The sequence below is a fragment of the Urocitellus parryii genome, chromosome 5, assembly GCF_045843805.1.
Source record: "Urocitellus parryii isolate mUroPar1 chromosome 5, mUroPar1.hap1, whole genome shotgun sequence".
NCBI lineage: Eukaryota > Metazoa > Chordata > Mammalia > Rodentia > Sciuridae > Urocitellus > Urocitellus parryii.
The window spans coordinates 15,548,600-15,573,453 of record NC_135535.1 but is presented as its reverse complement, the minus strand read 5'-3'; the positions used below and the strand labels follow the sequence as shown (position 1 = coordinate 15,573,453).

The window sequence follows — 24,854 nt, the reverse complement described above, 5'->3', positions numbered from 1 at the left end:
CTCCATTTTATAGATGAATAATAAGCCCTGAGCTCACCTTGGTTGTAAGAAGTAGCCAGCATTTGAACCCAGATATAATAATTCTACAACCTACATCTTTCCACTATACACAGTTTTGGAGCCAGTCTGGATTTGAATCCCACAAGTGCATTTCTGACTGATACTGAAGAGGGCAGTTACTTAGATTCGTTTTCTAGGACAGCACTTCTAAATAAGTTATTATGTAAAAGATTAGTGAGTCGTGGTGCATAGTATGTTGTAGGTAATGAGTATGTTATACTATTGTGGTTGAATAGAGCTTCCAAATGCTTTTAAATTCATTAAGAATTTTAAAACTAACAGAGGTAGTACTAGAAGGAGATTACTTAGTGTTTTTGTGGCTTCAGTATATACCAAGACTGAAGGTGAGTCTTCTTGGAGTATTAATTTAACGTCCATTTATTTCCTCTTATTTCTACTTTTTTCAATGTGGCTTTGGGCCCATTTTTAGTTATTTCTTTTCAGTACATGAAAGTAGTCATGAATGTATGCCCTTCACTGGATAGAGTAATTCAGGTGAAGTTAAAGTGAAGTAAGTCAGGAGGTGACTGTCACTCATTTATCCACAAAGCTTCTACCATAATCTCAAAGCTAAAGAAAAATAGGTTGTTTTTTTTCCCAAATCCCACATACCGAAAAAAAGAAAGAAAAAAAAAGAATTTTAGTGTTTTCAAATTAAACCTGGTTGATGGATGCTCATTATTACTACAGTTGAATGTTACTGAGTGAGGATGCAGCTTAACCAACTTGTATTTATGCATAGCTCCACCCATGAGAAGAAAAGTAGGACGAACATGGCTGTGAAGCAGGGGCGGTTTTACCTGAGGCATAACACCTTGTCTGAAGATATACCCATTGTCATCATATTTAAGGTAAGATTGCTGCTCTCTTTTGACACTAGAAAGAATTTTTTTCTCTATTTTCATAGCTAATTAGAAGTTTGGAAAGTAAGGAATTCTAGGAGTAGAGGGGTTGGTGGCATAGATAAATTGACAGTCATATGATTCATCTTAAATTGAAAGTTAATAAAACTGAGGTTCATATATATTTTTAAAAATTATTTTAAAATCATTTAAATATTTTATTTGAAATGTTTTAGCATGTTTAAACATGCTTTTAAGGGTGTTTAAATCTTTTTAAAAATCACACATTTAAAAAATATATCTAAAGTATAGAAGGGTTATGTAGTAATGAGTAAAAGCCTCTACCCACCCTGTACTTAGCCACACAGTCCTGCTACCCAGAGTCCCCACAGTTTCTAATTCTTGTGTGTATCTTTAAGAGATAATTTTGTTTGAAACTTACATATAGTATTTTACAATTAGCTCTTTTTCTTTTTTTCTGTCTTACATCTTGGAGATAGTCTTACATTTGTCCATGTGGACCTACTGTTATTTTTGACAAACTGCTCCATTTATGTGGGTAACATAATTTATTTGACCAATCCTCATTCAGTGGACATATACATCTCTTGTTATTACACAGCTGCTGTAATATCATGTCATGCATGAGCATGGATATCTAAATTCCAGCAATGGAATTTTCTAGGTCAAAGAGTATAAAACTGGACATAGTGGCACATACCAAGTAAGGAATTCTAGGAGTAGAGGGGTTTGTGGCATAGATAAATTGACAGTCATATGATTCATCCATTTCTAGTAGTCCTGGATGCTTGGGCACCTGAGGCAGAAGGATCACAAGCTCAAGGTCAGCCTGGGCAACATAAGAAGACCCTGTTTCAAAAAAAAAAAAAAAAAAAAAAAGAAACAAAAAACAACTATGGGCCAAGTTTCTTTTCTTTTTTTCTTCCCCCCCCTCCCCAGAGACTTCTAGATTCTTGTAAATTTTTGTATAAACAATTCTTTAATCAACAACTAATTTTTTTCTAGCTTATTTGTAAATTTTTGGCTTAGAACCCAAAAGATACTTACTGTAGAAATAATGTTTAAATGGAATAATTTTCTCAGATATTTGCATAATGGTCCAGAGATATCAAAACTATACATGTTCTATAAACAGCTAAATTGTAGTATTAATCCATTAAGAAAAACAAAAGGATAGTGATATAGTTTTCATGAGTTCCATGTTTGTGAATTCACATATTTTCTAAAATTTATAGCCTCACAATCAGTACTGGTGGTGCTTCTTTGGTTGTTCATGGATGTGTACATAAACAGAATAGCAAGCTATTTGAGTCACCCAGTGCACATGTTCCTGTTGAGGTAAAGAAGGAAACACTTCGCTTTCTTGTTTCAGCTCCTTTTCCAGTATACTTAATGCCATGTTTTTGTATTTTTGCTTGTGGATTTGCTATATAAGATGACTCCCAAATATAATGCTGAAGGCATTGCTAATGTTCCTAAACACTAATGGAGAAAATATATATGTTAACCATTTAGTCAGGCATGAGATATGGTACTTTTAACTGAGTTCATTGGTAATGTGTCAACAGTGCATTAAGTAAGGTGTTTTTAAACACAAGTATACATCAGTTGACATTCTGTATTGATCAGTTAAGAAATATGTTGTTCCTGCAGTCTTCCAGGAACCTAACCCTGTATTTTCTCCAGGAGTAACAGTCCAATATGCTAATTAAGTGTAATTCAGCAACTTTATCAATAGAACATCCATGGATAATGGACGGCTATCTGGGTATAAAATGAAACCTTGATGGCTGGCTGAATTGAAATAGCTTCGATTATTTTAGAAGATACTGTACTTCATATAAATTTAGAGATTGATAATATTTATTTGTCATCATTCAGTTTTACTTTAGAATTAATACTTCAGTTTAGCAGTTATGATAGTGGAAATATATTTTGGGTCACATTGAGAAGCAACAGGAAGAGATCCTCTGAGATTGGAACTATCTAAATTGGAAAGGAAAATCAATGGGTATAATCTCCAGAGGAGTAAGAAAGAAGGGACTGAGTCTTTACTGTCAAAGGTGTCATTGGGTGACAGAGCATAGAGTCTGGGAGAGAGTCAAGACTTCTTCAGGTCAGGTTGGTGATTGGGGCCTAGAGAGTGTGCCCCCTGGTGGTTCATAGTATTGAAGGAATATTGACAAGTTGGGTTCTGTAACTCAGGAAACATGTCAATGCAATTATGTGGTGGGTATGGTGGCACATGCCTGTAATCTCAGAGACCCAGGAGGTTGAGACAGGTGGATCACAAGCTCAAGGCCAGTCTCAGCAACTTAGCAAGGCTCTAACAACTTAGTAAGACCCTGTCTCAAAATAAAAAATTTAAAGAGCTGGGGATATAGCTCAGTGGTAAAGCACTACTGGTTTAATTCCTAGCACACACACACACACATACACAAAAATACATTCAATTATGTGAAGGAAGGTCTAGGAAATTTTCTCTATATTTAATACAATTTAATGTGCTTTTGAGTTCTGTAAATGAGGTGGAACCATTTATTTTCTGTTCAGGATAATGATGATAATAATCATAATAACAGGACAATTGTAGTAGGGTCCAGAGAGAATTCTTAAAATATATATATATATTTTTTTTCTTATTTTCTCTCTTTGAAGTTTTAATTTTTAAACACAGATGGCATTTTTGTTTTCCTTGTAGGGATCCCATAGTTCCAGACATAGTGTCTTAAAGTACATAGTGATGAATTAAAAAATTTTATCTAACAGTGTGGAATCACATCTCCAGCAGAGGGCAGTATGGTCCCACACATCCTGAATGCATTTTTGAAAGTTTTAAATGCTCTTTGGTAGGATTGTTTTCTTATACCAGAAATTTTAAATTAAAAAAAATGGATTTAATCTTATATTACTGATATATAAAGTGTGTAAGGAGCAGCATGTCTGTGTAGAAATCAGAAAAAAATATTAAGTATTTTTTTGGCTCTGTGACAAAAGTTTAATAAGTCAGTTTCTTCTGTTAAATATAATATTTTATTGTAAATACATATAAATGTAATACATATAAATATTATAAATGTTTATAGCTGACTTAAGTCCTTTTTAGAATGGGGCTATTGAGTTAGCATAATTATGTAAGTAGTAGTTGAGATTCCAACTTTTTCCCTTTCTGAATGCAAAACATTTCTTTCATTGTAAATATTTAGACAGCCACTGAAAAGTATGGCTACATTTTAAAAATTTTTCCAGACTTTCCCCCTGTGATTTTTGTAATATACACACAGTGTTTTTAAATAAATGAATTGTGAATAGTTTCCCATGTCTATAAATATGAATATGTGCTATCATTTTTAATATATGTGTGTATAAGTTGCAAATAAGGTATAATTTATTTTACCAATTTCCTGTTGTGGGACATTTAGGTATCATTTTTTTTCCTCAAGTGTTTTCACCCTGGGATGACTCTCAGGATTATACATGTTTATGCACATTGCTGATATTTTGTGAGACTTTAGTTCTGGATATGGAAGTGTATTTTTTTTTTAATGCTTAGTACACATTGCTAATTTTTTTCCTAGAGAATCATCTGTTAACCATCTAAGTAGTGCATAAATCTTAAAATTTTTAAAATGTTAGTTCATATAAATGAACTAAATTTGGTCATAAGTAGTCACTTTTTTTGGTCTTTTTCACTCTAGGGATGTTTCAATAAATGGATGGGAATTTGTTGATAACCACTGTTCAGACTTTTCCAGCTGGGAAGCAGCATAGAGTATTAGACAGCTTCTCCACTTTCTAGCTATGTGACCTTGGGCAGATTTCCCAGTCTCTTTGAGTCCTGGAGACTTCACCTCTGGGGTGGTTGTGAAGCTCAGATGAGATCATGTAGTTTTTGAAAACAGAGTGCCTGGAAAGAGGATACCCTTTCCCTTTCCTTGCTTCTTCCTACCCACTTACTGTCAGAAGCTGAGAAAAAAAAGTGGGATGCCAGAAAAGGGACATCATTTCTCTTGACAGTCATTAGGACTTGATGGTTGTTGTTTGTAACCAACAATTGGCTAAAAGTGACAGAAACAGCAGGGTTTCCAGATTCCATGCTGAGTCTGAATATGACGGATAAAGCTTTTAAGACCTAGATCAGTCTTATTTATGGTCTTAAATTACTGCAAAGGTTTTCCTGCCCATGAATCTTCCCTGCTTTCTATTTTGTACTCCCAAGCGTTGGGTAGTTGACTATGGGGGCATCTGTAGGAAAGTTTTTCTGGAGAAGAGGATCCAATTTCAGAGATGCTGAGCATTGTTTCTTGGAAACCAACTTGCATGGAAATATTTTATCTTTGAAGAGAAACAGTTGTATAATTAAAGAGGGCCATCACAGATTTATTATCTGCTAGGACTACTCTGAGTAGTAATTGGTGGACTTTAGTTACTTTAAAGAAAAATCTGAGATTTCTGAATATTAGATATTTTAACAAATTCTCTCCTGTTTTCAAATAATAATTTCAACGAATCACCATTGGTGCACATGTCATTCTCTTCTGCTCATTAGTTTTCTTTTTCTTCTTGACTTTGTGTATCTGTGGATATCCAAGGAGAGGACTTCATGCCATTTTTAAAATCCCCCTGATTTTGTTTAGCATCATTGCTGGTTGCTAGACTGTGTGACCTTCTGATGAAATGTATTCTCTCTGCTAATTTTTTATAAAGTATTTCGTAACATTTATTTTTTGACTTATTAGTTTAGTGGAAATGATTTCAGGTTATCTGGAGTACAAAGAGTTCCAGATAAAGGTAGTTTTCAGATGTCTAAATTACGTCTGTAAGGCAAAATTGTTGGACATTTTGTTCGTTTCCATAGCAATGTATCATTTATTTGTAGCTAACTACTGAAGGCTAAATAGTCATAAGGTCAGTTCTATCTTTGGAGCTGAGGCGCTTTTAAAAAATTTTTTAAATGTTTATTTTTCAATTGTATTTAGACATAGTACCATTATTTTATTTATTTATTTTTATGTGGTGCTGAGGATTGAACCCAGGGCCTCACACGTGCTAAGTGAGCGTTTTACCACTGAGCCACAAGTCCAGCCCCACTGGAGCACTTTTGATGATAACTTAAATGGTTATTGCACCTGAATTTCAGTGGGTTGATACAGGAAGACTTTCGTACTTTGTGGGAAAGCTTTGGCAGTATAATCACGCTTTCCACACATATGCTGTCACTTACATGAGTACTGTATACCTTTGTTTCATGGCTTAGACATATTTGGAAGGCCTAAGAAGTCCATGTTATACCACTTGAGAATTTTATGCAGTTACTTAGATTTAACATCAGGACAATTTGAAGTGGCAATCCAACTATCAAATGAAGAAGGTGTTTTTTTTCTTTCCCCATTATTATTGAACACCAAAATAGGCAATCAAATTTATACTTTTTTTTTTAAAGAAAGAGAGAGAGAATTTTTTAATATTTATTTTTTATAGTTTTCAGTGAACACAACATACTTATTTTTATGTGGTGCTGAGAATCGAACCTAGTGCCCCGCACATGCCAGGCAAGCGTGCTACCACTTGAGCCACATCCCCAGCCCCCAAACTTATACTTTTTAAACTTGGATATTACTGAAATAAAAAATGCTAAAATAATGTAAATGATGGTATGACGCCAATCATGTACAACCAGAGAAATGAAAAGTTGTGCTGCATTTGTGTATAATGAATCAAAATGCATTCTGCTGTCATATATACCTAATTAGAATGAATGAATAAATAAATAAATAATGTAGGTGGCTTTTAGTTCACATGATTTAGATGTTAATAAACCTAAAGAAAGTGGAAGTAATCTAGAAAGGTCTTTATTTCAATTCAAGATTCTATTTCTGCCTCAGACCTTTTCTTGCTGTGTGATTTTGCATGTTCTGTTTAGTATCTATCCCATATAGGTATCTGTTCATTTTGGGGCTTTCCTCTCAAAAGTGCATTGGTTAAGTTTTACAGCAAAGATTTTAGAGAAACATGAATGGATTCCACCACAGATAGTTACCTTAGCATTGTTTTTCTTATATTTGAATTTCATTGAAACCCTTAAAACATTATTTTGAGAGACAAGTAAAAATTAACCTACACTCTATGCAGCTTTTCATAGAGAAAAATTGTTTCCTAATACTTGTGACTGGCTACTTGCAGACTGAGGACAAAGTGTAGATGATTCTGTTACCATCAAAGTAGATTCAACTCATTGTGCTTGAGCTAAAAATAACCTAGTTTTTTTTTGTTTAAAAAAACAGAATTGATCTTTTTTTAGAATTGCTATCCTTTAAAAAGAAAGACTATTATTTTAATAAATTTGTGTTATTTTCAAATAGTGAGGTTTATCTGTAGTTTCATTTTGAATAAATACTTCATATCAAATCACAGGTTAAAATGCACACACAAAATTAAAAAGCGCAGAAAAGCTATTTGTGTCCTGAAAATTTCTTTGTTTATAAAACAAACAAAATTTAACAAATTAAATTAAAAATTTAAAAATTTTTAAGAATTCAAATAGCATATTTAATTCCAAAAGTTGTTGTATTAGTTGTCTGTGCTTTTGTAATTATTATAGTTTCTGTCGGTCAGGAATTTGAGGATTGCTTGACTGAGTAGTTCTGGTCATCCCAGTCACAGCTGAGCTGGGCTGCTTCCTTTGGGGCTCATGGATAGGCCAGTAGGGAGAAAGCCTCAGTCTTACTGTCTGTCAGTCGGAAGTTGTGGTCCCTCCCTACTAACTCTTCCCACAGACTGCTCTATTGTCTTCTTGATGTGGCAGCTAGAGCAAGGAGGAAGTGACCTGCCTTTTATACCCCAAACTTCTAAAGTTGTATATGCTGGTTCCTCATATCAATTTAGCATTCCCCCAGATCTTCAGAATTTTCGGGAACTTTACATCTGAAGATAAAATGAAAACTCTAGGGTGGGAGAAGGTGTGTGACTGTAGTAGTTGGGGTGTCTTTCTGCAGCTGGTGTTGTGTCAGGACACTCACTTCTGACCTTAGGGATGTTGGATGGATGCTCTTTCATTTGTACTGAGGGTAGTGCCCTTGCTGTTCTGCATTGGGACTTGGGATTTGGTTTTCCTTTCTCTCCTTTGTGTGGAGGAGAACTGAGAATTAGATGGTCAAAGCTTGACTGAACAATTATCTTCAGTTCTGTCTTTTTTGGTTCTGTCTTGTCTGCAAAGCTAAAGGAAGAATTATAATGGAAATATAACTTTTCCCCTAACTTCTAAGAGACAGATTATTACTCTGCCAAGAGAAGTTTTGTGGATTATGCTGTTTCTCACCATGGCAGAGTTCCAGGTGACCGTGTGAAGAAGTAGGCTCTAGGACCATATGGGATCTATAGAAACTTGTATAGCTGTGCCACCTTGAAACGCTTTAGTGGATTTCTTCGACCTGTTAAGGGTGTTCTTAGTTTTTAAACATCTCTTTTAAGACCTGTATAAACTATGGTTTGATATCTCTAGAATTCTGAGGTAAAACATCTGCATTTGTTAGGAAAATTATTTTTGCCTGATAAGAGTGATTTGATGAGTCTCAGAAAAATTCATTTTGTGACAAAACTAATTGTGGTTCTGCATATTTTCAGTGGTGAACATTTGAGGTTCACTATCCTATGGCTATTTTTCTTTTTAGTTTGCCTTTGTAATTGTGACCAGTCCTCTCCACTATACCTCTTGCCCTCCTTTTTTCATTAAGAAACTCTTAATATATTTGAAAATTTTAGAAGGTGGTACACATGCAAAAGATGCTTGAGAATGTTTGTTTTCCCTTCCTAATCAAAATTTCTGTTTCAGGTTCTTCTTGCAGCTTGGGCAATGGCTGCCAATGCCAGATGGCACTGTTTCTGAGAGAAGAGCTAGCTTTTGCTTAGAAGTAATACCCACAAACAATGCCAAATTAGCATAAGCAAATGTCAGTGAGTTAACACAAAGCCAACACTCTTTCCATCTTTTCTTTCCTTCCTAGGCCATGGGTGTTGAAAGTGACCAGGAAATTGTGCAGATGATTGGAACAGAGGAGCATGTGATGGCTGCATTTGGGCCCAGTTTGGAGGAGTGCCAGAAAGCTCAGATTTTCACACAGATGCAGGTGTGTCCTTTCATGATGTCCTTTGCTGCAAATTGTAACTAGAACTTTAATGTGGTTCATCGATAAGGCATCAGATGCAATGGCCTGATGATAGATTTGGGAAGGGTGTTGGGGAGATGGGATGAGTGGTAGAGAAGTTTCTTTGACGCAATTTTTTAGAGATTGAAGGAAGACTTCTTCATTCGGTCTAGACAGATTGTCAGCCTGTGGTATCTAATTCAGAAGGGAGATATATCCCCAAGAGACTTTTGTTCTGATAAAATGGCCCATATTATTTTTTCCCTTATTTACTTGAGTGATAATTTTTTAATAAAACTATAGCAATTCTAGTATAGTGGATTTTTTAATGCATTCTCTCTCTCTGTCTCTCTCTGTCTCTCTGTCTCTCTGTCTCTCTCTCTCTCTCTCTCTCTCTGTGTGTGTGTGTGTGTGTTTCTGGGGTGGTAACCCAGGGCCTCACATAGGCTAAGGGGTTGCTCTACCATTAAGCTATATCCCCTGCCCTTAATATCTCTTTCATTCTCTACTTCCAGTTGCTTTAGGCATCTAGTTGTATGTGGTCCATATCCCATCTCCTCAATTTCATACTACTTTCGATAGAAAGAAATGACCATAAATAGTACCTTTTACCACTTAGAGTCTTCAGTGACCTGCTTAGACATTCCTGGTCAAGGGAATCTTAGGACAAGACTTGAAGATAGGGAACTTTATATATGCTAAACAGAATAAAAATAATTCTACCTCCTTCCCATGTGGGAGAGCTGTAACTGCCATATTTAGGATTCATAGTCCCACTTTGGTAAAGTGCTTTGCTGAGTGTAAATCATTGGTAACATTCTTCATAGCCATCCTTGGGAGGTAAGAGTTCCCTATTATAAGACCATAGTACACAGTTCTTATTTGTGCATACATACGTTACCTATTCTGTGGGTTACTTAAAATAAGACCTAAGTTCTGCACTGCTTTTTTTCTTGTCACCCAGGATGCCTATAGTCACAGCATTCTCACTTGTATCTATTGGTATGTGTTCTGAAATCAAATCGTTCTTGATATTTTTATAAACTAAGCTAAACATTTAGGAATGTTAATTATCAAATGTAATTGTATATCATTCCAGAGCATAAATCAGCAGGGATTATGTCATCCCTGCCTTCCTCTTTTTCTGGATTTAATTAATAATTGACTCAAATAATTGGGCAAATAGCATCAGGAAAAGCTGTTTGGATTAGGAGAGTCTATATTTAGCCTGTGTTGGAAGGTGAAGTATTTGTAGATATGGATCTTTGTTACAAACTGAAAGAATATTGTCTAAGTGTTCTAAGAACATGAAGGAAAACTATTAAGAAATATCCAGGAAGTTGAAAATACAAAATTTATCCTGTGGACGGTAATAATTGGTTCAGTTTTATGAGATTCACTGTTCTTTTTTAAAATTTTTTTTTTTATTTAATTGATTTTATTTTTTTAAATACATGACAGCAGAATCCATTATAATTCTTATTACACATATAGAGCACAATTTTTCTTATCTTTATATATAAAGTATGTTTATGCCAATTCATGTCTTTATAAAATGTACTTTTTTTTTTTTTTTTTTTTTTTTAGTGCCCTGAAAGTGATTTACCTTAATGGTACCCCAGTGACTTTAATGAGATCTGTTATGCATTTTATTGCAAACATCGTCATGTTTGTCAAATAGCCCTAAGCATTGTAAGGCTGTTTGAGCAGTGGCTAAATAGTGGATTGGAAACACATACATTTATTTTTGTTAAGTAGATACTGACAGAAAATTTCAACTAACTGAATTAGATCAAGTCCGTGAAAAGGAGGGACTACATAATTAGTTAAAATGAGAAAGGCAAATGTTCTGTTTCCCTAAACAGAAGGTATAACTTTGAAAGTGTTTATACTTTGCATGCTGGATTGTGGCATAGATTTATTATTTGCAGCTAATAAAAAGGTAGAGAGGCACAGGTTATCTGAGATGGTTGATCATTGAACATACATTGCCAGTTATAGAGACATGGATGTTTTGTGCTGTTCTCAATGAAGAGATAGCAAGTGCGTTTTTTTATGTAGTTGAACTTTTGAGGACTTGGCACTTTAATGGATTGTTTGAAACCTGCAAGTTTTCTTTTCTTTTTTTTTTTTTGTTTGTTTTTTATGCCTCCCTTTTAAAAGTCTTCCCACTATTTCCTTTGTTTATGAAGCTGCCACTCTACGTTGGTTATACATGTTTTACATCATCATTGTCAAGGGCTTTGGCATAAAGATAAGAAATTAATTTTGCCTTTTTGCAGGGGAATGTCATTTTGGCCTATTTGTGAAAAGGTAGGGCTCTTACTCTAGCCCTCACATGAAACCCTCCAGCATTACTAAGTATTACAGGGAAAAGGTGACTTTCCGCTCTATCAGAAGGATACCCTGTTCCTCTGTGTTCTTTTGTTTCTTCATCAATAAGAGAAGAATTATTAACCTTTTTTCCCAAAGGAATTAGAAAGCAAAAATTTAATGAAGATAGCTCAGTTTAGAGAAAAAACAAACTGCCTGTATACTCGTGATTCCCACCAACTGCTGAGTTGCTTTATTCAGTTACTTAGTTACTACTTACTGGGAGGTGGTTGCAGCAAGTGTTTTCAGGGTCTTAATTTGCCTTATGCTCTAATGTCCTTTTAATAGGGAAGATTGTAGATTTGATGTCCCAATGTTGTATTAGGGGAGGGAGCCCCATTCAATTTCAGGCGCTGTACTAGACATTGAGAATCAAAGAGAAAAATGGCAAAGTTCCATCCTCAGAGTCTAGAAGCATACATGTAAGTAGATAATTAAAATATAGTGTGATGTGAACATGAATGAAAGTATTCTGGTTTTTTTTTTTTTTTTTTTTTTTTTTTTTTTTTTATGTACAAGGAATTAAAATAGCAGAGAAACAGGAATGGGATTCCAAAGGTTTCAGAAAGGAAGTGATATCTCAGCTAGACTTTGACAGATGAAGAGGGAATTTTCAGCAGTAATGGGGCAGGATTCCAGGATGAAGAACCAGGATGTTAAACCTTTCTTCTGAGGAACTGAAAGCCAGGTTTTTAAAAAATACATTGTTGTTACAAAACAAAAAGAACCACATGATCCTCTTCTTTAAACACTTTTTATTATGGAAAAACTGTAACAAAATGTGAAGAAGGTTAAGAGCCCTCATGTGTCTGTCACCCACTGTCAGCATTTGACATTCATGTTCCACGGTGCTCTCCCTGACTTGATTTATTGTAGTTATTTATTCTTTTAAAGTAGTTTGTAGACACTGAGATGTACAAATCTTAAATGCTTTTCCTGATGAGTTTCACCTTTACCCTCTGATTTGTTTTCCATTATTCTGATATTTTCACCATAAATTAGTTTTGCCTTTTCTAGAACTTTACATATGAAATTAAGCAACATATTTTCTATTGTGTCTAGCTTCTTTTGGTGAGCATATTGTCTGATATTCATCCAAGTTCTTTTTTATTCCTTTTTATGTCATTTATCCACGTAGTTTGTCCTTCCTATTGCTGAGTGGCATCTCACTGTGTGACTACCATGGTTTATTGTGTTTCTTGTACTGATGTTCATTTGTTTGTTTTCCATCTTTGGCTATTATGAATAAGGTTGCTGTGAACAAATCCTATGTGGACATAATTTCGTTTCTTTGGGATAAATACTTAGGGGTGGAATTCCTGGAGCCCAGGGCAGATGTATATATAACTTTCATTAAGCTGGAACTGCCAAACCTTCCAGAATGATTCTACCACTTCGTGTTCCCACCAGCACGTAGGAGAGTTTCAGTTGTTGCTTCTTGCCAGTATTTGGTGTTGTCAGTTGTTGATTTTAGCCATCTTAGTGATGTGTTGGGGTATCTCATTGTGTGACTCACCCCCCATCCCCATGCTAGATATATATTGAACCCAGGAGTGTTTTACCACTGAGCTACATCCTCAGCCCTTTTTATTTATTTTGAGACATGGTCTCCCTAATTTGCTGAGGTTGACCTCAAACTTGCCATCCTCCTGCCTCAGCCTCCCAGGGAGTGGGGATTGCAAGTTTGTGTTTCTATGCCAGGTTCATTGTGGTTTTAATTTTCACCTCCCTGATGAGGACTGATGATGAACACTTTTTTGTGTATTGATCACTGGTGTTTCTTCTTTGTGAAGTGTTCAAACCATTTGTTCATTTTCCTTATCTATTTGTCTTTTTGTTCATGAACTTTAGTCTTTTAAAAAAAAATCTGGATATAAATCCCTTACCAGATTTAGGTATTGCAGTTTTTCATTTCTTACTTATTTTTCTCACTGTGTTATTTAATTTTGAAAAATGTCAAATTATCAGGAAGGTTTTTAGTTGTCATTTATAGTTACTTCTTCTGTACTATGTTTAAAAAATTATTTGCCTGTCACAAGATCAGGAATATATTCTGTTTTCTTTTAGAGGGCTTATAGATTTAGTTTTTATGTGAAGTTAAAAATCTGTTTTAAACTCATTTTTCCATTTAGGGTGAAGGTCAGGGTTCATTTTTTTTAACCTTATGGGTAGTTCATGATTTCTCCACCATTTGTTGGAAACACTTTTCCTTCCTTATTGAATTGCTTTGGCACTTTTGTCAAAATCAGTTGTGCTTATTTCATGGATTATTTCTGGACTTCTTATTCTCTTCCTTTTGCCAGCATCACACTGTTCTGATTACTTATAGTTAAAATCAGGTAATAGAAATACTCCAACTTATTATTCCAGTACTGTTTTAACTACTCCAGGTTCTTTGCATTTCCATGTATATAGAATCTAAAACTGCAGAGTCAACCTGTTTTTGCTTTTCTAAAACCCTCTCAGGAGTATTTAGAAATTATGAATTTATTAATTCATAAATTTATAATTTATAAATTATAATTTATAAATTCCTTTAGAAGGAATTTTAACAGTAAGCCATTTTATCACCATTGAATTATCCAGTCCATGAAAATGTCTTAACCCTCAAGTTATTTAGGTTTTGTTATCTCTGAGCAATGTTTTCTTAAACTTTAAGCATAGAGGATCTTTTGTGGTATGATTTTAATTTTTTTGGAGGGGAAAAAAGTACCATCCCACAATGTTACTTGTGCTTCTCTTTGAATAGAGAATTTGTGACTGCTTTATGCGTGCATGTATGCGCACACACACTTCTTTTTCCTCTTGGGTGTTTTCTGAATTTCCTGCAATGATCATGTTTGATTGTTTTTTAAAACATGTTTATTTTATTTATTTATTTTTTATTTTTAAGAGGTGCTGAGGATTGAACCCAGTGCCTCATGCATGTGAGGCAGCATTCTACCACTGAGCCACAACCCCAGCCCCATGTGTATGTTTTATAGAAGAAAACAATGTAAAAAGTAAAAAGGAAACTGATGTAAATTGTGTATTGAGCTGTTTAGTCACAATTCATGATAAATGTTGATTTTTGGTTACTATTGCAGCTTTCTCTACAACTAGGGTACTTATTTTTTTTGCTTATAATGTATTTGTGTATAGGTGCTTAATAAATGATCTCTAGTGATGTCGTTCAAACACTATAATCTGTTTTTTATAGGCCCTAAAATACATAGGGAATAAAGTAAGAAGGCAAAGGATGTGGGGAGGTGGACCAAAGAAAACCAAAATAGAAGAAGCAAGAGAGCTCCTGGCTTCTACCATCCTGACCCATGTTCCAGTGAGTAACACTTTTGCAGTGAATAATGATAATTATGGAATCTGTGAATTTCTGCTAAAGAATTATAACTAGGAGTTGTTGCTATTCAAAAGTCTGTTCTGAAGAGTGACTCTAAAAAGGACTGTCCTACCCCACCCATTACCAGAAGTTGTGTTCAGAATATCAGGTACACAGTTGCCATCATGATGTGTGTCATCTGGTAGTTCTTCTTTCAGTCTTACTGTTACTTTATATTCATATGATTATAGTGCTACTACTGACTGACTTTATGGCTTCAAAGGACAGCTCTGCTGACCTACCTGTTTTTAAAGGAAGGCAAGCTTATGGTTCTTTCCCACGAATTTTTTATTTAAGATTACAAAATATACAGAAGTTTACTGTTTTAACTGTGAAATATATTCACACAATTGTACGAACATCACTATAATAGATGATTAGGTATATTCTAAGGAGTGGGATAAAATAGATAGTTTTTGTTTGTTTGTTTTTAGTTGTTAATGGACCTTTATTTTATTTGCTTATTTATATATGGTGCTGGGAATTGAACCCAGTGCCTCGCATGTACCAGGCAAATGGTCCACCACTGAGCCACAACCCCAGCCCTAAAATAGATAGTTTTTAAATGCTTTTTTGACAAATAAATATCCTAAACCTTGAATATTAAAATTTATGTTGTCCAACCTTCTTCACTCACAGCCAAAGCAAGAGATCAGGGTATCTGCTTGGACAAGAGACGATTCCTGGCCGATTAAGCTGGATGATTTGCCTTATCATCCCACATATTAGTGGTCAGAGGACTGGAAGCAACCTCTGATCCTTGAACTAGTGCATAGTAGTTATTTTTTATTAAACAGATTAATTAATTAAACAGATTAGCCATATTGACATGTGGCCTTTTGACAAGAATCACTCTCTCCCCCATTTAATACATGTGCTGCTTTTTATAAATCAGTTACTATATGTACCTTCATGAATGATCTGATTCAGGGGTTGCAGACTATCTTTAGAGCCTGATTTTAATGCTGGAAGATCAAGAGATCTGTGAAAGTGGAGAGTAGCCACAGGAGCACATTCACAAAACACCTTGTGAGCATACAACACAGGTCCCTGATTCAGCCCTTTGACTGCAGAGTGTCCTTGATCTAATCCAAAGAATTAGAAAATTCTTAATGTTAAAGCTGGGTCTGAACTGAATTTTAAGCTCTTTGGGATGATTGGAAAGATGGTTTGAAACTGAATTGCCATTTTGAAAGTTTATTTATACATAATGTGTTGAAGAATAGTCACTTTAGATGAACCAGGAAAATGACCTTCATTTTCCAGGATGGTTTAGGACAGTATTTACCTAAGTGTGATATAAAAGATGATTTTATGTGAGACAGGACATTTTGATTTAATTATGTATATATTTGAATGCAAGTAGCACATCCCCTTGGGCACAGTGGTGCACACCTGTAATCCCAGCAGCTCAGGAGGCTGAGGCAGGAGGATCATGAGTTCAAGGCCAGCCTCAGCAACCCAGCAAAGCTACAAGCAACTCAGTGAGACCCTCTCTCTAAATAAAATACAAAAAGGGCTGGGAATGTGGCTCAGTGGTTAAGTGCCCATGGGTTCAATTCCTGGTACCAAGAAAAAGAGTAGATCCCTTTTTGTGTGGTTTTTGACTTTATATGTTATTACAAAGGATGAAGTTTACTTTGAAATGAGTTGTTTAAAGATGATTAAAAATATTAAGTAAATAATTCTTACAGAGATAAAGCAATACTCTCAGTGCTGGAACCTGAACAACTAAATTATGGAAAAGCACTGGTTTAGATGTATCCACTAAGAGTGAGAACGATGGGAAGGACATCCAGCAGTTCTGGCCCATGTTCTTGAGGGTAGTCTACAGAGGAACTTCTACTCGATACACTTATCTGTAAATTCTTTGAGGGTTGAAGTTCTCAAAGAGCATTTCCTTTGCCAGTAGCATCACCATTATCTGGGAACTTGCTAGAAGTACTGTAACTCTACCCAGTACTTACTGAATCTGAATCAGAAACTCCAGGGTAGGAGTTTGTGTATTTTAACATGTCCCGCCACAACCCTGCCAGGTGATTCTTATGTATAGGATAGTTTGGCTCCAAAACTCCTCTTTCTTTCAAGGGTAGTGTTAGAACTCCAAGAGTTCTGTTGACAGTAATTCTGTTTTAGCATTTCAAGTTTTTTGTTAGTTCTTTCTCTCCTACTTTTGGATAATCCATATTTTTTTTTCAAACTGTGTCCAACTTTATTAAAGATACTTTTCATAAACAATCATGTTATTTCAGGCAGGACATGGGCAGACAATCATTAACAGTATACAACAACTTTCAAACTCCCTTCTTGGATGGACTACCAAAATCAGAAAGCCACTATAAAACCCAATGAAGTCTTCATTTGATGCTCTGAATAGGGAAAGTTTATAGTGAGGGTTGACATTTCACATTTAGCATGTTGTTTAACAACTTTTCACAAGCCGACCCTGACTTTCAGGAAATGAAAGGAAAATGGCAAAAATTATTAATCTAAAGATCCACAATCGGGCTGGGGATGTGGCTCAAGCGGTAGCGCGCTCGCCTGGCATGCGTGCGGCCCGGGTTCGATCCTCAGCACCACATACCAACAAAGATGTTGTGTCCGCCGAGAACTAAAAAATAAATATTAAAAAATTCTCTCTCTCTCTCTCTCTCTCTCTCTCTCTCTCTCTCTCTCTCTCTCTCTCTCCTCTCTCACTCTCTCTTAAAAAAAAAAAAAAAAAAAAGATCCACAATCTAGAAAAGGGACTGCTGCTCTTCTGAGGGACACTGTTCTCAAAGACATCACTGGAAAGTCCAGATTGCCCCACACACTAGTAAAACCAATCGTTGGGAATCAGGTCCCAGCAGGTCTGAGTTTAGGGGAGTTAAGTCTATGCCGATGGCAGAGAGGGACAGGAGGACGTATAGATGAGTTTGAGTTTTTCCATAGCATTTGTGCCAAGGTGGCTATGTGTGCCAACATCAGGGAATCCCTTCCTCTTGGGAACAAAGAGGAAGTCTCTCCAAACTAGAAAGGAAAGGTGTTTTCCCCCACAGCAATCCAGCTTTGGAGACATTCTACTAGTGACATATGCTCCTTCCCCCCGCCAAAACAACAATGGAGTGTTCTTTGTGCTAACAACATAGCTTTAAAAAAGTAAAACAAAATTCTGCATTTTTATAAAACTTGATAAAAAATAGTATTTCAAACTGTACAGTCACCAGAAGTACACAGTTACCAAAAACGCACACACTTCACTTGGCATCTCCAGCACCTCAGCTGTCTGTGCCTGGTCTGTTTGGGCATCTCCATTTTCTGCCGGGTTATTCCCATCCTTGCCAGCGTCAGCTTTTCCCTTTTTCCCTTTGGGTACCTTCTCTCCCTTCTTTGCAGGGGCCTTTTTAGGCTTGGGCTCTAGCTTTGGAGGAGCAAGTTTGGCAGACAACCTTGCAGATCTTTTCTGTAGTTCGTCTTTCACCTTGACTTTATCCCCTTTAGCATCCCCTTCAGCCTTTCTCTTGGGCAATGGTGGCGACAGTGGCGGGATGCAGTCGCTGGACACGGGGATGCAGCGGCACTCGGCTTTGGTTGGTCTGGGGGCCGTTCTCGCTTCTTCTTCTTCACACTGCTCAGGCTCCGGGGGGTTTATAAAGTTTTTATAGCACTGGAGATAATCCATAAATTAACGTCCCACAATTATTGGTATTCTACCAAAAATTGATGACAGCTACTAGATAGAGGAGTGTTCCCACTCACAGTATGCCTCGGAAGAGTCCTAGAGAAATGGTTCCTGTGGTTTACAGGGCTTCACCTAAAATTGGAGAGGGAGTTCTCATTTTAGGCCTCTCATGAGGTTGCAGATAGATAGCAGTTAAGACTGGAGTGAGCCAGAGGCTCCACTGGACATCCGAGATGGCCCCCTCATTTTCATCAGAGCTCCTCAGGCACTTACATGTTGCCTTTCCTCCCACCATACTGTTTGGACATCTTTTGTGATATCTCAGGACTCTATGAAAAAGGAAAAGAGGTGAAGATTGCAACTTTATTTAAGAGCTGGGGCCAAAACTGATTTGGCATAATTTCTGCTATATTTTGTTCATCAGCCTAATCACTGCCAATCCAAAGGGGATGATAAGCTCCACCTCAAATGAAGGAGTGGCATGAGATAAGCAAGAAGGGAAAGAGTTGATAGTGGCCATCTTTGAAGAAATGTTGTCCAGGTACTAAATACAAAGAAAAAAAGTTACCATCTACCTCTTGGGAACTTTCTAGACTAGTGGAATTTCTTTGAATCAAGAGAATCATAACAACTCAGTGCTTTCTTATTTGAATGATATAATGATTCTTTAGGCATCTTAAATTTTAGCTTTAGCTTACATTGTCTCTAAATTTTTCTATAATTTCTGAATTACAGGTTAAGGAATTCAATTTTCGAGCCAAATGCATCTATACTGCAGTGATGGTCCGAAGAGTTATTCTGGCCCAAGGAGATAACAAAGTTGATGACAGAGACTATTATGGTAATAAGCGGTTGGAATTGGCAGGACAGGTGAATTAATTATTTTATTTCAGAAATCTTATTTCCTTTAATAAAAATTAGTTTGCGGGGGGCGCTGGGGTTGTGGCTCAGTGGTAGAGCACTCGCCTAATACATGCAAAGCATTGAGTTTGATCCTTGGCACCACATAAAAGTAAATAAATAAAATAAAGGTGTTGTGTCCAACTCAAGTAAAAATATATAAATATAATTTTTTTTTAAAATTAGTTTGGTATTCATTTTAAGTAGGAGAAACAGACATTTGAATGGAATATAGGTTGCACATGTTTGAAATATAAACTTTTCATACAGGATTGCTTTATTTTCAGCTTAAGAATTTCCTTATGAAAAATCAACATTAATTCTTTAAATATGTTGATTCCCTGTAATGTTTGAAGTGAAATATGACTTTAATCATGTATTCAATTAACAAATATGTATTAAACAACTATTATGATCTAGGCATACTCCTATGTACTGGTTAAAGACAGAAAAAGATCCCTTTACTCTTAGTCCTTATATTTTAGTGGGACACAGAGAATAAACAAGTGAACCCCCCTTTATCTCTTGTTGAAAACATGATAGAAAAGTAGGTTAGTGAGAATGTCTGTAATCGCATTTTAAGCCCTAACTCATAAATGCCATCTCATTTTGAGAGTGTATATCCCTTTTACTGGGTAGCAAGTATCTGATAATCTTTGAAACTTTATATCTTGGCATTTGAATCACAAATTACCATTAAATTAAAGATCTAGAGTAGAAACCCACCTGTTATGGACATGTTTTCTTTTTCCTTGGTTTTTTTAAGTACCTTGGTATGACTGCCTCTGTTGTTATCCTGTGTAGTAAATATTTTTTTAATCAAATTTGTGGGCTTTACTCAAATATCTTTTTTTTTTTTTTTGGTTTTGTTCTATTCTGTTTTCCTTTCCTTCTGGCTCTAATTATTAGAACTTTTGATATAGATGTTCTATTAATTTTTTTTTCTGTTCAAATTGGGTGATTTCTCTTGATCTATTGTCAAGTTTACTTGCTGTCTTTTATGTCATATATTGTTATATATATCCAGCTAATTTTTTGGTCTATTTTTCAATTCTAGAAATTTCATTTGAATATATTTTCAGAGCTTGTTTCTCTAGTGAAATGTTTTCTTTGTTCATACATGACAACCATACCTTTATTTATATCCTTGAATTTTTTAATGTCTGCTTTAAAATCCTAGTCTGCTAATTCTATCATTTTGGTGTCAGTCTTTTGATTTGCTTTCCTCTTGAGTATGGTTCATGTTTTTCTATTTCTTGTTATGTTTGTTATTTTGGATCGTATCTTGATAAAGTGTTTGAGTGTTGATGGTGAGGAAAAGCATTGCTTTTGTCAGTATAATCAGGGAAGTTCTTCTGGAAAAAATGATATATTTTTAGCAAGCCTTCAAATATTCAAGCAGAAACTTGAATGATGAAAAGCCAACCTCATGCAACCTGGGGAATTAAATTCCATCAAGAGAGACAAGCAGGTGCACATCTCCCAAGGCAGAAATGAGTTTAGGGACCAAAGAAACTAAACTGAAAAGGGTCAACGTGGTTGGGGAGAGTGAGGTGAGGTGTGAGATAATATTGGAGACATAGACAGAGACTGGATTATCTAGAGCCCTGTAGGCCATGGAAGGGGATGTGGATTTAGTTTTACTTGGAGTAGAAAATGGCGGGTGGTAGGGTTTAATCCGGGGACTGATATGATTGAATTTTAGCTTAAAAGATCTGATTTAGAGACAAACAAGACAAGAGTGGATACGCTAGAAGGTGGTGGCAGTATTCCAGATGAGAGGTGGTGGCAGCTGGGGTAACAGCAGACACTACCACAATTAAAATTAAGAATTAGAATTCAGAAGTTATAGCAAGTTTTGTAGCCCAGTGCAGTGGCACATACCTGTCATCCTAGCTACTCAGAGGCTAAGGCCAGCTTCAGCAGTTTAGCAAGGTCCTGTCCCAAAATGAAAAATAAAGAGATCTGGAGTGATGTAGCTCAGTGGTAAAGTGCCTGTGTGTTCAATCCCTCAAAAAGAAGTTATAGCAAGTTTTGGTTTTGGGACGAATTAGTGTCTACTGGACTCTAGGGAAACTGTTTGGTAAGAGCAGATGATTGACAGGTCTGCTTTTGATCACATTCTTATTAACCATAGTGCTGGGGTTTATGGTGGTGGTATCCTACTACCAATGCCAATTTTTAACTTTTTTAATTGGAAAAAAAAGTCATGCTGTTAAATGAGTCTATGAAAAAGAAGTTGATTGTCTAGAGGAATAAGGAATGGAGTAGGGTGAGGGGGAAAGGAGACTATCCTGTTGCTTAAGAAATTAGAATTAAGAAGAGGGTTCCCTTGTGCAAGAAAACATAGCTTTATAAACAATGTAAAGACATAAAAGGCATTGTGTTGGCAAAAATGTGTAAAAACAAGAGCTGCTAATTTCACACCCCATGGGATGAGGGAGTATAAATGTGCTTCAGCTTTAGATAACAGAGTTGTCTCCACTGGCCCAGCTGGTTCACAGAGCTTTTCCTCAGTCTTATTGCCACCAGAGGGTTGGCAGGCCAGCCGCCAGTAGAGGTGTTAGCAAAACCTACCGATTTCAGGCTTAATCTTTTCACCTACCTTTTCTTTTTCGGTAATGTGTTCATTATTTGCTGCACATTACTCTATTCTTTGTCTGCAAATTTTTTTGTTTCTAATGCAGCTTGCTTTGTATGGGTGAGATATGGAATGGCACCAAAATCCGGCACCCTGGAAAGCCAGGGATTTCCACCCTGCGACAAAAGAATGCCGTCTTGACTTCAGAGATTGCCTAATCCCAGCTGTTCTGATAATGTAATTAAGGCTGCCTAATGTCTTTAATTTTGCAACCAGTTTGTGTGAAAAGGAGAATTTGGCACTCTGAAGGCTTAAACACTAAATAGCAATCTCAAGACGCCTAATTAGAATTCTCTGACATTAAGCTAATTGGTGAAACTGTATTTCAGCAGCTTAACTTCTTTATTAATTTTTTTAGCATTTTCATTGAAAATCAATTGATGAGCTGTCAGCATATTTTCCTTAAATTTGATTTGCTCAATAGTGCTCCTGTCTTAAGCAGACAGAAAGGCCTCAAACTAGCAATGAAAGGTATTCAATATTATCACCAGCATTCCATCCCTTTTAATCATTTTCTTCTTGACCTAAATAATGTGGTTTTTTTTGTGTGTCTTGGCCTTGTAATTTCTCACTGCTCTGGTAACTGGACAACATTATTTCTCCTAAATTGAAAATGTAAGAGTGGAGAAATTTATTAATGAGGCAGTTTTTCTGTTGACTGTGCTCTTAGTTTTCACTTGTTTGGTACATTTCCTTGCGTTTGAATTAGGTGGCTGCAACAAATTCAGCTGGGAGCCAAAAAAAAAAACTTTGTCATAATTTGAGACAAAAGTGTCTAAGTGTAGGGAACTAATTAAAAGAGAACTGAGCTTTTGTGGTGTAGGTTAAGGGCATTTGATTCTGTTCAGGATGCTTATTCAAGTTCTTTTTGCCAGTTTCCACAGGAAGTGGCTGGAATGGGCTTCTTCATCCCCTCTCACCCCTCTGCACCTGCTTCCATTCCTATATTCTTTCTTTCCATGAGTGAAACTGCTGGGTCTAACTGTAAGAAAGGATTAAGCTCTCAGAGGAGGAAGTTTTCTTTTTAGAACACTCCAACAGTAAATTCAAGTCCCAGATCCTAGCTCCCCTATCTGCAAAGTTGGTTTTAATAGAAAAATAGAAAGATATGTCTAGTTTAAGGAGGAAAAGCATAAAATTTAATCCCATTTAAGAAATTCTTTTTCAGAACTAACTAGAGGGGAAGACTCATTTACTTTGAATATATTCTTCATTGAGAATCAAAAAAATTATATTGTTCATTGTAAACGTTCACAAATGTAGTCAGTATGGAATTTGGCAAATCTTTAGTTTAAATTTCACTGAATATCAGAATTCTTCTTTATGTTAATAATTAGTATAAATGTAATATCCCCATAGTACTGTCATGTTTTATTAGTTAATTTAGATCAGATCACAAATATATTGAGCTTTTTTTCTTGCTCTGTAAAGAAGAAAATAATGCTTACAAAGGAAAGAATAGGAGCTAGCTAGTACAGTTAATTTTCAGGGGGATTTATTATTTGTAATATCTATTATGTTTATTATTAAACAAGTGTGCCCATTTTTTATTTTTGGTAAGCCACCTTCTTAGTTTTTCCTCTTTGTGAATTTAATGTAGCTGTTGTTCTGGTTATCTGTTGCTGTGTCACAGGCTATCCCACAGTGGCTTAAAACAACCAGTTTTCTTAGATTCCATGATTTTGCAGGTCAAGTGCTCAGGTAGGACTTGGCTATTTGATACTTCTGTTTCCGGTGTTGTTGAGGGAGGTCATGGGTAGTATTCTGCTATGGGACTCCAGGGAGAGCTGAAGGTGAGGTTTAGTGAGGACCTGGCCTTTCCAGAGTTGTATCAGGGTGGCTCAGTACTCCTGAGAGTGAGCAAGACGGAAACTGCATGACCTTAGTGCCTAGTCCTCAAAGTGACACACCACCACTCATCTTATCCTGTGGATCAAAGTAATCACAACTCCCCCACCGTGTATTTGGATCTTTGGAGTACATGAGGCACATCTTTCAATGTGTATGGAGTTTAGGAGTCAGCTAGATTTGGGTAAAGTTTATATACAGAATTCAGGGGTTTCTTTGTGTGGTTCTCTCATTTCTGAGATTTCCCTTTACTTTCCAGCTACTCAAATCCACTAGCTCTGGTTCTTCATTCAGTATCATTCAGTGATACTCACACACTAATTTTTGCCTTCTAGTGCCTTCAAGGAGTTTTAAATGTTTTGTCCAGACTTTATTATCTGTAGGGGAATCCATCTATTAGAAACTATTACACAATTCTGGAAACAGACCATCTTACACTGTTTTTGTAAATTCCTGTTTTCATCTCATTGATTTGGCTTTCATGACCATACTATTTAAAATATGTCACTGTTGTTTAATAGCATTTCTTTTTTATTGTGTGATTTTTTAACATTAAAATATATTACATATGTAAGTTATGAAGGGTACAAATAAAATGAACACTCTCAAAGTCACTACCCAGCCCAACTTAAGAATTATACAGATCATCAATACCATTTTATTTACTTGTTACTCTAGTCTTTTTCTCTTCTTCCCACTATTCAAAATACTTGTTTATTATTTTCTTGATTTATTACATCATTTACATTTTTTATTTTAAAGTTTTAAAATCTTATTATAAGTTTTGCTTACTTTTGAGCTTTATAAAAATAGATTCATACCATATAACTTTCCTGCAACATTTTTTTCATTCAGCATTATTTTTAAGATTCACCATTCATTTTCATTTTTTGTATTATATTCCATTGTGTGCAGATAGAATAAGGTAAATATCACTTTATCCATTCTATTGACCAAGAACTTCATCATTTCCCTTTTTTGAAAATAT

The 24,854-nt window shown here is 35.8% G+C and overlaps 1 protein-coding gene and 1 pseudogene across 1 annotated transcript in view; one reads left to right on the top strand and one right to left on the bottom strand.

Moving 5' to 3' along the window:
* Polr3b (RNA polymerase III subunit B) overlaps window positions 1–24,854 on the top strand; it is a 128,473-nt gene that overhangs the window by 20,805 nt on the left and 82,814 nt on the right. Inside the window, exons 9-12 of the mRNA XM_026397570.2 lie at window positions 803–911; window positions 8,927–9,049; window positions 14,640–14,759; window positions 19,213–19,347. Coding sequence (XP_026253355.2) covers window positions 803–911; window positions 8,927–9,049; window positions 14,640–14,759; window positions 19,213–19,347 — 487 coding nt within the window. The remainder of the gene's footprint in view (window positions 1–802; window positions 912–8,926; window positions 9,050–14,639; window positions 14,760–19,212; window positions 19,348–24,854) is intronic.
* Window positions 18,053–18,477, bottom strand: LOC113188548 (non-histone chromosomal protein HMG-17 pseudogene; annotated as a pseudogene).